The sequence below is a fragment of the Babylonia areolata genome, chromosome 1 (assembly GCF_041734735.1).
Source record: "Babylonia areolata isolate BAREFJ2019XMU chromosome 1, ASM4173473v1, whole genome shotgun sequence".
Taxonomy (NCBI): Eukaryota; Metazoa; Mollusca; class Gastropoda; order Neogastropoda; family Buccinidae; genus Babylonia; species Babylonia areolata.
The window spans coordinates 37,337,039-37,352,505 of record NC_134876.1 but is presented as its reverse complement, the minus strand read 5'-3'; the positions used below and the strand labels follow the sequence as shown (position 1 = coordinate 37,352,505).

Genomic DNA, 15,467 nt, shown 5'->3' with positions numbered 1-15,467 from the left:
CAGTCGGTTCAGAAGGGATCGGACAACTCGCTGTTTGTGGACGATTTCGCCTTGTATGCAACTGGCAGCATGTATGCCAGCATCCAGCAACGGCTTCAGCTCTGCGTGGACAAAATTCAGTGTTGGGCAGAGGAGAATGGTTTTACCTTTTCGTCCTCCAAAACTGAGTGTATTCATTTTCATAACTTTCGTCAATTCTGTCTGGAGGATCCAGCGACGGCTTCAGCTCTGCGTGGACAAAATTCAGTGTTGGGCAGAGGAGAATGGTTTCACCTTTTCGTCCTCCAAAACTGAGTGTATTCATTTTCATAACTTTCGTCAATTCTATCTGGACCCAGAAATGTGTCTGGGAAAATCCACCATCCCGGCGGTCAAGGAAGCCAAATTTTTAGGGGTTGTTTTTGATCAGAAGCTGAACTTCCTCAGCCATATCAAACAGTTGAAAATATCTTGTCAAAAAGCCCTGAACATCATCCGAGTTGTGGCACACATGGACTGGGGTGCTTATAAGAGAACTCTCTTGCACCTCTACAGAGCTCTGGTCCGGTCCAAACTGGATTACGGAAGTGTAGTATACGGCTCGGCCAGACCGTCTTACCTGAACCTGCTGGACCCTATACACCAAGGGCTCTGTCTCAACTTAGGTGCATTCCGCACCACCCCTGTGCACAGCCTGTACGCAGAGGCGGGGGAATGGCCTCTCTCCAACCGCAGATTGAAGCTGACCCTAAACTATTACTTGAAACTGTTTTCTGAACCCAAAAACCCTGCTTACGACGTTGTATTCAACAACCCATTCAACAAGGAATTTAAAGACAACCCAAACTACATCCCTCCTCTTGGACTCCGCATTCAGCTGCACATAGAAAATGCCGATCTGGATGTCGGTGGCATCTCAGGCTTTTCCAAGTTCCCCGACAGCCCAACGTGGACCTTTAAAACACCTGAGGTCCGATTCGATCTGGCCTCGTACCGTAAAGACTCCACCAGTTCACTGGCCTACAGAACTTACTTTTCAGAACTCTGCCACAAATTTCCCACTTTCCAAAAAATCTTCACTGACGGTTCCAAGTCCGAGGACGGAGTCGCTGCATCTGCGTTCTGTCCCACCTTTCCTGACCAGCCCTCAATGGAACACATCCTATCTGACTGCGGAACTGACTGCACCATTTCTGGCAGTAAAAATGGTTCTCTCTTCGAAACAAAAGAGATTCATGATCTTTTCCCACTCCTTGTCAGCCCTGGAGGCGATCACCTGCAGGAATCTGACTCATCCCAAACTGCTGGAATTCTACGAAGCTTTTACTCTCGTAACGAAGAAAGGATACGAGGTTGTGTTGGCCTGGGTTCCTGGACATGTTGGCATTCGTGGTAACGTAAGGGCAGACCAGCTGGCCAAGAACGCTGTAAAGAAAGAATTATCGAGATCCTTCGTACCGTACACAGACATGAAGCAGAAGGTGAACACTTATGTTAAGGATCTTTGGCAAGAGGAGTGGAACACCCAGACGGACAACAAGCTGTTCCAAATCCGTCCAGACCTAAATGTGACCCTCCCATCGGGGGTGAAGAACAGAAAGGAGGAGTCTGTGCTGTGCAGACTACATGCGGGGCACACTTTTTTTTTTCTTACTTGTTGAAGGGGGAAGAGGCCCCTCAATGTATTCCCTGTGATGAGTCTCGCACCCTGAAACACGTGATCCTTGGCTGTTGGGATCTGCATGACGTTAGACACAGACATTACACGGCGGTTTCTTTGAAGACCTTGTTTCGTGATGTCTGTCCTTGGGCGCTGATGGACTTCTTGAAAGAAGTGAACATTTTTAACCCCTAGGCTGCCTGCATGACGAGATAACTCGTCATGGCAAGCATGTATGCTTCGCTGCCACAATGATGAGATAACTCGTCATCAAAATGTTCTGACTTTTCCCTGGTTTGCATTCACTTCGTTGACAAAAATAGTGGTAGCTTTAGCCTGGGGAATCTCTCTAGATTCTATTCATAGCTAGAAACCCCATCTACGTCATGAAGCAGTCCTTTATTTGAACGTTTTGGTTGGGTCACTGTCCAAGTGTTTGCCTGACTTCTCTCCTCGCTCGCTTAACAAAATGTCGGACTGACGCCGTGCTCAAGACATGCGATCGTGACAAACTAAATCAACCAAGATTTCTTTCTTTAGCTGATGCTCAGAAATAATTGAAGCGTAAATTCGAAGGAGAAGATAGTGATGAACATTTATAGGACGATCTGATAGAAAATAAAGGGAGCAATCAAGAGAGTGGCCAAGTTGCGACTATCAGTGAGTGATGCCGGCTGTACAGAAGTTAGCAGTCGACAGAACGACTGAACTAGCAGCAGAGCGGTATTCTTGGCATGCAGCCAACGCGGTCTGATGAGAACTGAATCAAGTGACCGTGTGAGAGGGGTGAAGAGGAGGGGGGTGGAGACTGAGGGGGCGTGGCCTCACATCCATCTTATCACTTGGAGAAGTCACAATGTACTGTGTATCTATCTCTTAAAAAAAAAATATATATATATATATTGTGGTTGTTCTAGTATGATTTTGTGTTTGCAGATACATGTATCCATTTGTCCAGAAAATATGATGTTTTTGTGCAAATTACCTGACTAATGTTTCTAGTGAACAAGTTGAAAAAGTGACAAAAAACAAAACACTGATTTCAAAACAACAGCATGTCAGTAAAAATATATAAAATGGGAAAACAACATGTGTTTTGTATTCTTTATTCATTTACCTTTCAGAAAATATATACTTTTATGGGTCTTTCTCCAATAACAAAGAGCCCAGAATTTTTGGAAAATTTATACCCGTTTTTGGGGAAAAAACCCTGGCAAATAGATTTCAATTAAATTTTATTTTCCTGGCAGCGAAAGGGTTAATCACATTTGAAGGTTTTAAACTATGGAAGGTTTTTTAAAATTTGAGTGGAAAGCTTAAAGTAGTGACTAGTTTTTATTGTTTGTTTTCTTTTTACCCTTGTATAGTAGGTATTAACATGGCGATAGCCTTGAGATGGCCTAAGTGGTCAGTGAGGCTCTAAGCACCATAATTTCATTTCATTTCATTTCAAGCCAAGCGAAATGGGTTGCAAATTGGTAATATCATCAGCAAACACAATGGGGCTCCATAACGGTGTCAAATGAATGACCAAGACAGAATAATAGGAAGGGAGAGGGGAAAAGGGAAGAGGGGGCGGGGAGGGGAGGAGTGGAAGGTGTAGGTCCAGCCTCAAAGTATGAACTGCAGAGAGTGTGGAGGAAGATGAGAAGGTGGAGAGGGGTGAAGGGATGGGGGAAGGGAGACATTTTGGGTAGCGCTGGTGATACTACCTGCGCACGCGTGCGCACCCACCCACCCACCCACCCACACACACACACACACACACGCACATATATATATATGTATATATATTACTAACCCAAAGTATTGATATGCATTGTCAAGAGAACAGGTAAGCTGTCTTGGGATTTGGCACCTGTTGACGTGCTTAGGTGTGGGTGGCTCCATATGGAGATTTGGGATGGATGTGACTGGAATGAATCCACTGAAACGGCATGGACAATGCAGCAACAAAGAAACAGAACAAAAAAGAAAAACAAACAAAAAAAGAAATCAAAGAAACAAGCAATAAAAAGACAAAACAACATTGTATAAGTAAAATGTTGATTTAACTTTATTCATATACTAACTGTGCAGGTGGTTCCAGGAAGAAAGATGAAACACCTTTCGTCATAAGCCCGATGACACTAACTGTGTGTCAGGATGGCCAGGTGAGTTTGACACCTGGGGACATCACTTGGGATGGCAGTGACTTCAAGGCACCTGAGTGTGGCATTGACTCTGCTCACATTCAGTCGGACACAGCCATAGAGAAGGTTAGAACTTTGTGATGAAACATAACTTAACTTGGCTTGTTTGTTTCTTAAAGACAGAAAAAAAAAGGGAATTTTTATCATCACGTTTTTATGTGCTTTACAGAACCAGGTAGACATACACACAAGCACGCACCCACCCACCCAAACACACACACACACACACACACACACACAGAATTTCATTTCCAGTTTATCAAGGAGGTGTCACTGCATTCAGACAAATTTGTATATGCTACACCACATCTGCTAGGCAGATGCCTGACAGCTGAATAATCCAACTTAATTGTCAGGCCTGGAGCACATGCATTTATATTTGTGTACCTATCAGAGATGGATTTCTTCAACAGAATTTTGCCATAAGACAACCCTTTTGTATTTGTATTTGTATTTTTATCACAACAGATTTCTCTGTGTGAAATTCAGGGTGCTCTCCTCAGGGAGAGCACGTTGCTACAAAACAGCATCACCCATTTTTTTTGTATTTTCTGCCTGCAGTTTTAATTGTTTTTCCTATCGAAGTGGATTTTTCTACAGAATTTTGCCAGGAGCAACCTTTTTGTTGCCGTGGGTTCTTTTATGTGCGCTAAGGGCATGATGCACACGGGACCTCCATTTATCGTCTCATCCGAATGACTAGCGTCCAGACCACCGCTCAAGGTCTAGTGGAGGGGGAGAAAATAATTGGCGGCTGAGCCGTGATTTGAACAAGCACACAGATTCTCTCGCTTCCTAGGCAGATGTGTTACCTCTAGGCCATCACTCCACTTTTGTTGCCATGGTTTCTTTTTCAGTGTACCAAATGTATGCTGCACACAGCCCTATTAATTGTCTCATCAGCATGACACACGCATACCCCCCCCCCCCCCCCCCCCCCCCCCCGGCCCTCCAACCCCACCAACCCTAGATTTGGTATTCTTTTTATATTTTTACTTTCAAAATGTGTATGCATGATTCATAACATGTACACGCACATGCAGCCACACCCACACTCACACACACGCAGACACGAGAGGTAACAAGTGGCCAGCAATGCTGTTTTTTGATGAAATATATTATTGTCAAAAAACATCCTGTGATAACCACTGTGGAATCTCTCTCCTCTGCATCGCTGACAAGATCTTCACCCGCGTCATACTGAACAGACTTGTTGACCATGTCTCCAACACAGTCATCCTTGAAGCACAGTGCGGTTTCTGCTAAGGCAGGGGAACATGTCACATGGTGTTTGCCGTACGTCAGATGCAAGAGAAGTGCTGTGAGCAGAACAAGGAGCTCCACATGGTCTTTGTAGACCTGACTAAGGCCTTCGACACAGTGAACCGCCGTGGTCTGTGGAAGATCCTCATAAAGTTTGGCTGCCCAGAGAGTCTAATCCAGCTGATTGCGTCATTCCACGATGGCATGCAGGCGAGAGTACAGGAAAATACTGACATGTCTGATCCGTTCCCTGTGGTAAATGGAGTGAAGCAAGGCTGCGTCCTGGCACCCACACTGTTCTCCATTCTCTTCTCTGCCATGCTGATTGACACCTTCCAAGACTGTGACTGGGGCATCTACATTGAGTTTCGCACAGATGGGAAACTTTTCAACTTGCGGCGACTCCGTGCTAGGTCCAGGGTGTTTGAGGCACTGTTGAGAGAGTTCCTCTTCACTGATGACTGCGCGCTTGCTGCACACACCCATGAGGACATGCAGTTCATTATGGACAGGTTCTCAACCTCCTGCAGGTGCTTTGGACTCACTATCAGCCTCAGCAAGACTGAGTCCATGTACCAACCAGCTAGCTCACAGAACACCAGTGCCTCTCCCCCACCTGCAATCAAGATCGATGACACAGAGATCAAGTCAGTCGACAAGTTTTGCTACCTGGGCAGCACCTTATGCAGCAACGGAGCCCTTGCAGAAGAGACGCTGTGCGTCGCCAAGGTGACTCAACAACAGGCTGTGGAACAAAAAGGCATCAGGCTCAGCACCAAAATCAAAACCTACAGAGCTGTTGTGCTGACCACCTTGTTGTACTGCTGTGAAACATGGACGACATATCACCGTCACATTCAGCACTTTGGGCAGTTTCACCAGAGATGCCTACGAAAGATCCTCAGCATAAAGTGGCAAGACAGGGTCTCCAAACTCCAGGTCCTAGAGAGGAGCGGCCTGCCCAGCATCGAAAGCCTGCTGATCCAGTGCCCATCTACACTGGACAGGACACATTGTCCGCATGACAGACAGCAGGATTCCGAAGATGCTGCTGTATGGCCAGCTGAAGGAAGGCCACCATGAACTTGGAAGACCCTGCAAGCGCTTCAAGGACACCTTGAAAACAAACCTCAAAGCCTGTGACATAGACATCTAGTGGCATAAAGACGTTTGAAAACAAGAGAACGCTGGCCATTAAGGAGAAGCAGGAGCGAAGGAAGCAGGGCTCAACCTCTGGAGACGTTTTCCCTTGCAACGCCTGTGGGAAGTGCTGTGCATCTAGAATCGGTCTCTTCTCCCATATGAAGACACACACCGACAGATAAGCCTGCCTGCCTACTCATCAGTCTGTCCAATGGGAGACTCCATCATCATCATATTATCTTCTGAATCATTGTGTTTTTGTGTCCTGGGTGGCAATTTTGGGACAGGAAGCAGATCTAATTATTTGACGTGAACATTTTAGAAGATAGATTGGCAAGGCGAGGCAAGGCAAGAGGCAAGAAGTTTATTTCATGTGCCCCTTGGGGGCATTGAAACAATATATACAGGCATCTTTTACATACACCATACAGTCAGAGTAATGAAAAAACTAAACGAAGAAAAAAGAATCTCACATGTGCGGATATGCTAACTCACATTATTAAATAATTTTTCCTTAACAATTGACACAGTTCTCTTCCCTATAGAATACAGGTTTATCGAAAAGAAAGACTTGTAGAACAGAGAAAGGATTTTAGTTTTAACAGTATTCTTGTGGGTTTTTTTTCTTTAGACAGTAGATCGAAATTAATGGAGTTTGGGTGGGTTCTATAATATCTAGATAAATATTTTGATATTGTCAAAAAAAGTGCACTAAAAACAAACAGTGAAACTCATCTATGGAACATTTATCACAGATTCATTTCTGGGTAAATTGCTGAAACGCTCTTTATTAACAGGCAGTGCATTATTGGTTGTTATGTACTTTACTAACTCAAGTACACAATTATTTGGTAGCACAAAAATAAGCATCTTCACCTTCATTGGTTTAAACATCCTGTATTTACATAGCATCATTATCTACAGGACTGGACCAGTCTTGCTAAAAAGTGATTGTCGCTAAGTGGGTGAACAGACAGACCGGATATGTAAGGGATAGAAATAGTGAGTTCAGTCTCCAGTCTCTCACTCTCTCAGCAAACAAGAAAACAGATGCAAGGAATTATCCCTGAGCCTAGACTAATTATGATGACCAAAACAAAACAAAACAAACAAACAAACAAAAAAAAAACAGTGAAAAAACACTTACACACACTCATTATTGCCTCAAACAATAGTTATTTTAATTTTATGTTTTTTCCCTAAATGTGGGGGACAAACTTCTAGTGTGTCAGAATTCACTAGTTTTCTCCATGCACAGTAGTTCTGTCGATGCGATTCAACCCGGCCAGTTACACTGTCTACTTACAGTGTTCTTTCACTAAGCCAAACATCCACCCACACAACTCGGGTGAGGCACTAGGGCATCTCCTCCAGCATCGAACTGAGACACCAGTTCCAACAGGTTACATTTACTGTCCTACGTTAATCACCCTTTCACACCACCCATGCGTTTATACCATTTTCCAATTAATAATACAATATTCATCATTTTATAATCGTACAGAAAAAAGTATTAATTCATCACAAAGCAAAACTTTGTTTCAAAACCCTCAGCTACTTCTCAGTAACTATTTTAGGTATTTAATTGCAAGTTAAATTATGAATTAAGTTATCCAGTAACTAACTATTGAATGAAGAATAAAATAGATACTGAACAATTTTTCTCCACTTGATGTACGCAACAGTCCACGCTTCATTCTTTGCTCCAGAGTTAAAAAAAAAAAAAACCACCTCAGAAAAGAAAACAACAACAACAAAAAAAACCCCCCACCTCAGGCAAGCTTTGACAGATTCAGAGGTTACTGCATCTACATATACGCACACGCCTCGTACCGTAAAGATTCCACCAGTTCACTGGCCTACAAAACTTACTTTTCAGAACTCTGCCACAAATTTCCCACTTTCCAAAAAATCTTCACTGACGGTTCCAAGTCCGAGGATGGAGTCGCTGCATCTGCGTTCTGTCCTGTCTTTCCTGACCAGCCCTCAACGGAACACATCCTATCTGACAGCTCAGTTTACACTGCGGAACTGACTGCACTAGTTCTGGCGGTAAAAATGGTTCTCTCTTCGAAACAAAAGAGATTCATGATCTTTTCCCACTCCTTGTCAGCCCTGGAGGCGATCGCCTGCAGGAATCTGACTCATCCCAAACTGCTGGAATTCTACGAAGCTTTTACTCTCGTAACGAAGAAAGGACACAAGGTTGTGTTGGCCTGAGTTCCTGGACATGTTGGCATTCGTGGTAACGAAAGGGCAGACCAGCTGGCCAAGAACGCTGTAAAGAAAGAATTATCGAGATCCTTTGAACCATACACAGACATGAAGCAGAAGGTGAACACTTATGTTAAGGATCTTTGGCAAGAGGAGTGGAATACCCAGACGGACAACAGGCTGTTCCAAATCCATCCAGACCTAAAAGAGACCCTCCCATCGGGGGTGAAGAACAGAAAGGAGGAGTCTGTGCTGTGCAGACTACATGTGGGGCACACTTTTTTTTTTTTTTTTTACTCATTCTTACTTGTTGAAGGGGGAAGAGGCCCCTCGATGTATTCCCTGTGATGAGCCTCTCACTGTGCAACACGTGATCCTTGACTGTTGGGATCTGCATGACGTTAGACACAGACATTACACGGCGGTTTCTTGGAAGACCTTGTTTCGTGATGTCCCTCCGTGGGTGCTGATGGACTTCTTAAAAGAAGGTTTTAAACTACGGAAGGTTTTTTAAACTTTGAGTGGAAGGCTTAAAGTGGTGACTTGTTTTTATTGTTTGCTTTTTTCCCTTGTAGCAGGTATTAACGTGGCGATAGCCTTGAGATGGCCTAAGTGGTTGGCGAGGCTCTAAGCACCATAATTTCATTTCATTTCATTTCATATACGTACGCACATGCATGAACACGCACAGCTCAACTATTCACCCACACTTGGCACATATAAATCATATTTTTGCATTAATCACAGGTGTCTAAAACGTAAAAATGATATTTCTCTGTTATCCCCTTTTAGCACAGGCATTTTGAACTCTGTCACAGCGATGTCTAAATTTCTCTTTGCGCCATGTGGGATCTACATTAAGACTGCTGGTTCAACCAGAAACTGTTGTTAATCCAGTTTCATTCAAGGGTGTTTGAATACTTTAAAGGTGTTGGATCTGATGCGTGTTAGTGCTGTATAATTGAAGAGACACCAGTAAACAAATAAAGACAGCTTAGAAGTTATGTGGTTTGTAACAAGCTTAAACCAGAATGCTAGCATTCTGGTTTTTACAGAGACAGAAACATGCAACTCACCAGCTTCACCGAATGCTGTAAAAGATGGGGCATCTGAACTTTTTAGTAAAATTTAAACTGCAATTTTTCAGCAACATCAGACAGAGTAATAATGATAATAATAATAATAATAATACAGTGGAACTTCTTTGGTTGTAGTCTGATCTTGCAGCATACCAGAGAGTGGTCCGTGCCGCAATCTGCACTGTCGTAAGAGCAAGTGTGAGGAAGGTTTTTGATGGCAGCTCGTCTTACTAGGATCAGATCCAGTTGGTGTCAATGTTTTGAGCGCGTCAGCAAAAGGTCTCATCCAGACCTTGTAGAACAGTTTGCAGAGGCCTTTGAGAGAGAATTTGATGCATTGCAGCCCAGGAACTCTGCCACAGAAAGATGGGAAACGCTACGAGACACTATGCACCGCATTACTATGGCCACCTTTGGGAAGAAAACTGGTTTGAGGCCAGATCATCAGAGATGACTCCCTGTATTGAGACCAAGTGCGCTGCACTCACCGAGTACAAACGGTCACCCAGTGAGAAGAACCTGCAAATCCTCAGGGCCACCAGGAGTAAGGTTCAGTTTAACGCCAGGCGATGTGCAAATGAGTACTGGACAGAGCTCAGTGAAGAGATACAGAATGCCGCTGAAAGAGGCAACATCCGAGGGATGGATGATGGCATCAAGAAAGCACTGGGACCAACACAGAGCAAGACTGCCCCCCTCAGATCCTCCACTGGGGAAGTAATCAACGATCCTAGCCAGCAGATGGAGAGATGGGCGGAACACTACTCCGACCTCTACTCCTCAGAAAATATGGTGTCCAACTCCGTCCTCGATGCCATCAGGCGCATGCCAGTCATGGAAGAACTTGACGCAGAGCCAACTGAGGATGAACTCAGCAAGGCCATTAACAGCCTGACATCAGGCAAGGCACCTGGCAGTGACGGAATTCCCCCAGACCTCATTAAACACTGCAAGACTACTCTTCTGCATCCTCTGCACAGAGTCCTCTGTCAGTGCTGGAACGAGGGAGCTGTACCACACGACATGAGGGATGCCAAGATCATCACCCTGTACAAAAACAAGGGCGAAAGGAGTGACTGCAACAACTACAGAGGCATCTCGTTTCTCAGCATTGTAGACAAAGTCTACGCTCGGGTCCTAATTCGCCTGCAGAAACTGGCCAAATGCGTTTATCCGGAATCACAGTGCGGTTTCCGAGCAGAGAGATCCATGGTAGACATGATCTTCTCCCTTCACCAAATCCAGGAGAAGTGCAGAGAGCAGAGGATGCCCCTGTATGTTGCATTCTTTGACCTCACCAAGGCCTTTGATCTAGTCAGTAGAGATGGCCTTTTCAGGGCTCTTTGAAAGATCGGCTGCCCCCCAAAACTGCACAGATTGATTGAGTCCTTCCACTCCAACATGAAAGGGACGGTGCAGTTTAATGGTAACCTCTCCAAGCCCTTTGACGTACGCAGTGGTGTCAAACAAGGTTGTGTCCTGGCTCCCACCCTATTTGGAATCTTCTTTGCTTTTCTCCTGAGGCATGCGTTCAGCACAGTACAAAAAGGGATCTACCTGTGGACCAGATCAGATGGCAGACTCTTCAATCTCGCCCGCCTCAGAGCAAGGACGATAATCCGCGAAGCCCTCATCAGAGACATGCTCTTTGCCGAGGATGCCGCAGTTGTGACCCACACCCAGCGGGACTTGCAGTCATTAATGGAACGCTTCTCCCAGGCCTGTGAAGATTTCGGTCTGACCATCAGTCTCAAGAAGACAAATGTCCTAGGCCAAGACATGCCATCTCCACCAGCCATCACCATTGATGACTACAAGCTTGAAGTCATCCATCAATTCACTTACCTTGGGTCCACCATCACTGACAACCTCTCCCTTGACACTTAGATCGACAACGCTAGCCCGCCTCACACAAAGAGTGTGGACAAATCCCAAGCTGACCATGAAGACAAAGATGGCTGTATACAATGCCTGCATCCTCAGCACCTTGCTGTATGGCAGTGAGGCGTGGACCACACATGCTTGTCAGGAGAAAAGGCTCAATACCTTCCACCCGAGAAGCCTACGGCACATACTCTGCATCTCCTGGCAAGACAAGGTGACAAACACTGAAGTCCTGACTCGCGCTGGCCTCCCGACCTTGCACACCATGCTGAGACAGTGTCGGCTGCGCTGGCTGGGGCTCACTGCACTTTACAATAAAATATATAAATTTAAGACTAAGTGATGTAAAATATGTACTAAGTAAACACAGTTTCACATGACATGGCTAAAATATACAAGACTAAGTGTAGGTAGCTCTGGCCCAATTTTCAGATTCATAGCAGAAGCCTCATATTTGCAAGAATGAAAGAGTGCACCTAATTTCAAAGCAGTATCTCATATAGTTTCTGAGATATAGAGTTGAATTTTCAAAAATTCCCTGATTTTCACAAAATGACATTTTGGAACCCGTGTAGAATTGCCACTAATGCATTCTCATAGTCAAAACTCTTCATATATGATGTATATAGTACACAGAAGATCTCAGATTTAAAAAAAAATTATTTTCCACCACCAAGAGAGGACGTGCTACTCCCCCGTCTACCTGCCTCGCGCTGGGACACCTCGGGAGGCGACGCTCGTATCCCTTTCCCCCCGGTCCCCTTCATGACCGTTTTACTGGAATGAGCGTTCCCTCCGCGATCAGCGTCTGAAGACGCATCGCCGCGGTCCCTATCGGGAGGAATCATGAGCTCCGGGCCTGGGAGAGTCTCTTGCCAAGTATCCCTCCCAGCATCATGATCCCTGCCTTCGTAGGATGGCATACGAGGCATGGTACCGCGCGTAGGCACCCAGCGAAAATTCGATCCCCAACAGAGAAAGGAAAGACAGGATCGACTCAGAGGTAGAAAAATACGAACGAATCGAGGGGGCCGAGTCGAAACGAGTACACAGAATGTAAGAAAAATATACAGACAAGCCGCATACAACAAAATAAGGCCAAGTGAACACGCTTAATAGTCAAAAAAAGCGTAAGACGAGACAGAGCGAAAACCTGACAAGATGGTGTGGAGAGCCTTGGCCAAAGGAATGATTCAGCACTTATAGCTTTTAGAGGCGTTTGATTGGCTAAGAGCGGGCCAGGCAAAGAGGGGCGTCTTTTCACTGTTAGCCGCGCGAAATTTGGCCAAGCAGAGCAAACCAATAGGCCTAGTTTGCATCAGTTTGACATGGTAAGTATATGTAACACCAAACATGGAGTATAATACAAACTCCTCCTTTTTATTAGTTGGCTGTTAATGTTATTGACTGAATGCCAGTGTCATAAATTCTGAGGAAAATGCTTATTTTCTGCATGTCCGGTCCTGCAGTTTTGATGGTAGCGTTACTAAAATGACTGAAACTCAAAAACTATTGCATCTACATGAACATTTAAGATATTTTCAGGTTCAGGAAAGACTGTAGACTTACAAGGCTGACAGTAATGTTAACCCTTTGGGCCCTGAGTTCCCAAGAAATTTTAACCCTTCTGCCTGAGCTCCTGAGCCAAAATTTGCAAATAATTGGTATTATACCCTTTGAGCCCTGACCACCGCTTTACTGGTGGCAGAGAAAAATGACATAATGCTACCGGTTGAGCGGTGCGTAAACACTTGAAGCGTGCAGAGTCTCAACCTGGCCCATCAGGGCAGAAATCAGGGACAAGTGTGCGAGAAAACAACTGTACACAACGCAGCAAGTAATTGATATGCTTGATGATTTATCGGAAGTAGAGTATGACAATGATTACTCTGATAGTGAGGTGGAATTCGAATCGGATGATTTTGCTACAGATAGTGATGTTGAAAATGAATCTGAGCATGCAGAATCAGTTGATCAAAGGAGGCGTGTCAGGTTGAGACTCTGTACGCTTCATGGTAGAAATCGATCTTTTTTATCCAAAGCACATGCACAAAACACAGTGAAAAGGTGTGGCAATGTTGGTACTACGTTCGCTGACGTCAGAATATTAAGGTTTTTCTGATTGGCTCTTCAGTATAAGTCAACCAATAGCAAAACACAACACAAGTGTTTACGCACCGTTCAACCGGTGGCCAGGCATTATGCCACCCCTCCCCACCACCAGTAAAGCGGTGGTCAAGGCTCAAAGGGTTAATAATAAATCTTGATAAATGACAGTTTTTGATAAGATTATATGAAAAAAATAAGCTTCAATCAAGATGATTGGGGATAATGTGCTCCATAAATGTTAAATATTATTCTCCTTTTAGATAATTTTCAGGATTTGTGTGTGTGTGTGTGTGTGTGTGTGTGTGCGTGTGTGTGTTTCAAAATCAATATGTATGCATCACTTTATGTAATTGTTTTCTTGTTTATACATCATTATTAACTATTAATCAGCATAGCTGATTGTACAAGTTGAACTAAAGCATGCTCCGTATCAGTGCTGTAGTATAAAAAGGTTGAAGGGAGGCAACAGTCTCACAATACAGCATCAAATGTACCCCTGGTAGTGTTCTTTTTATTAGGTTTTCTTCACTTGTGTGTGTGTGTGTGTGTGTGTGTGTGTGTGTGTGTGTGTATAGATTATATATGTGTGTGTGTGCGTGTGTGTGAGTGTGAAATAAAACAGAAGTAAGAAAGTAGAGTAAGTATGTTGTGCGATCACAAAGTTGCACAAAACCAATTGAACTTTTCACTGAAAAATTTGTCTGCTGTTTTGACGGAGTTCTTGGCTGTCTTTCATTGACGAATCAAATTGTTTCACAACAGAAAGAGATATTTATTAAAATTATGTAATCTATCATTCAACTACTTACTACAATAAGTAATGTAAATTTGGTGTCATATACTGTACCATGTCAAACTGATGCAAACTAGGCCTATCGGTTTGCTCTGCTTGGCCAGATTTCGCGTGGCTAACAGTGAAACGACGCCCCTTCTTGCCCGGTCCGCTCTTAGCCAATCAAACGCCTCTAAAAGCTATAAGCACTGAATCATTCCTTTGGCCAAGGCTCTCCACGCCATCTTGTCAGGTTTTCGCTGTGTCTCGTCTTACGCTTTTTTTGGCTATTAAGCGTGTTCATTTGGCCTTATTTTGCTGCATGCGGCTTGTCTGTATATTTTTCTTACATTCTGTGTACTCGTTTCGACTCGGCCCCCTCGATTCGTTCATTTTTTTCTACCTCTTAAGCCGGTCTTTCCTTTCTCTGTTGGGGATCGAATTTTCGCTGGGTGCCTACGCACGGTACCATGCCTTGTATGCCATCCTGCGAAGGCAGGGATCATGATGCTGGGACTGAGACTTGGCAAGAGACTCTCCCATGCCCAGAGCTCATGATTCCTCCCGATAGGGACCACGGTGATGCGTCTTTAGACGCAAGTCCTCTCTTGGCGGTGGGGACTCGCGGCTGGGTGCGAACTCCAAGGGGAGGTCGCCCCCCGCCTTTACCCGGGTCCCCACACGAAGACGGCCCTCAGGGGCCCTAGTGCTGTTCCCCCTCCTCCCTTCTCGGTCGACCCCCCTCCCCCACCTCCTTCTGGGGGAGAGAAACATTTGGTTCCAGGGGGAGACCTCTACTTTGCCCACCCCGGGCCAAGCCACCCCAGTCTCCCCACGGGAGGTCTTCACGCTATCCGGCTGGTCTCCCCTGCTGGGGGAGGCCCGCGCATGTCAGGCGGTTTCGGGCAGTCAGACCGCTTGTCTTTCGGCGGGTCTGACACCTAAGTCGGACCTGACCTCCCTCCGACTTGGCCAGGTTTTTCCCTTCATGGAGGTCAAGGCGCCAGTGACCCTTGGGGTTGGGGTCACAGGATGGCTGGTGCCCACGGGTGGTATCCCCCATTCTACCCGTACTGGGGTGCACCTATGGTGCATGCTGGGTTGCCGGGAGGACCAGGGACCAACCCCTTGTCCGCTCCCCACCGGACCCAACCCAGCACAGATCACAGGGT

At 45.2% G+C, this 15,467-nt stretch overlaps 1 protein-coding gene across 20 annotated transcripts in view; it reads left to right on the top strand.

Annotated features, from left to right (window-relative positions):
- LOC143282461 (tyrosine-protein phosphatase non-receptor type 13-like) overlaps window positions 1-15,467 on the top strand; it is a 590,260-nt gene that overhangs the window by 35,153 nt on the left and 539,640 nt on the right. For all 20 annotated transcript variants that reach the window (XM_076588135.1, XM_076588121.1, XM_076588127.1 and 17 more), the window contains exon 3: window positions 3,719-3,897. In XM_076588135.1, the coding sequence (XP_076444250.1) occupies window positions 3,719-3,897 (179 nt within the window). The remainder of the gene's footprint in view (window positions 1-3,718; window positions 3,898-15,467) is intronic.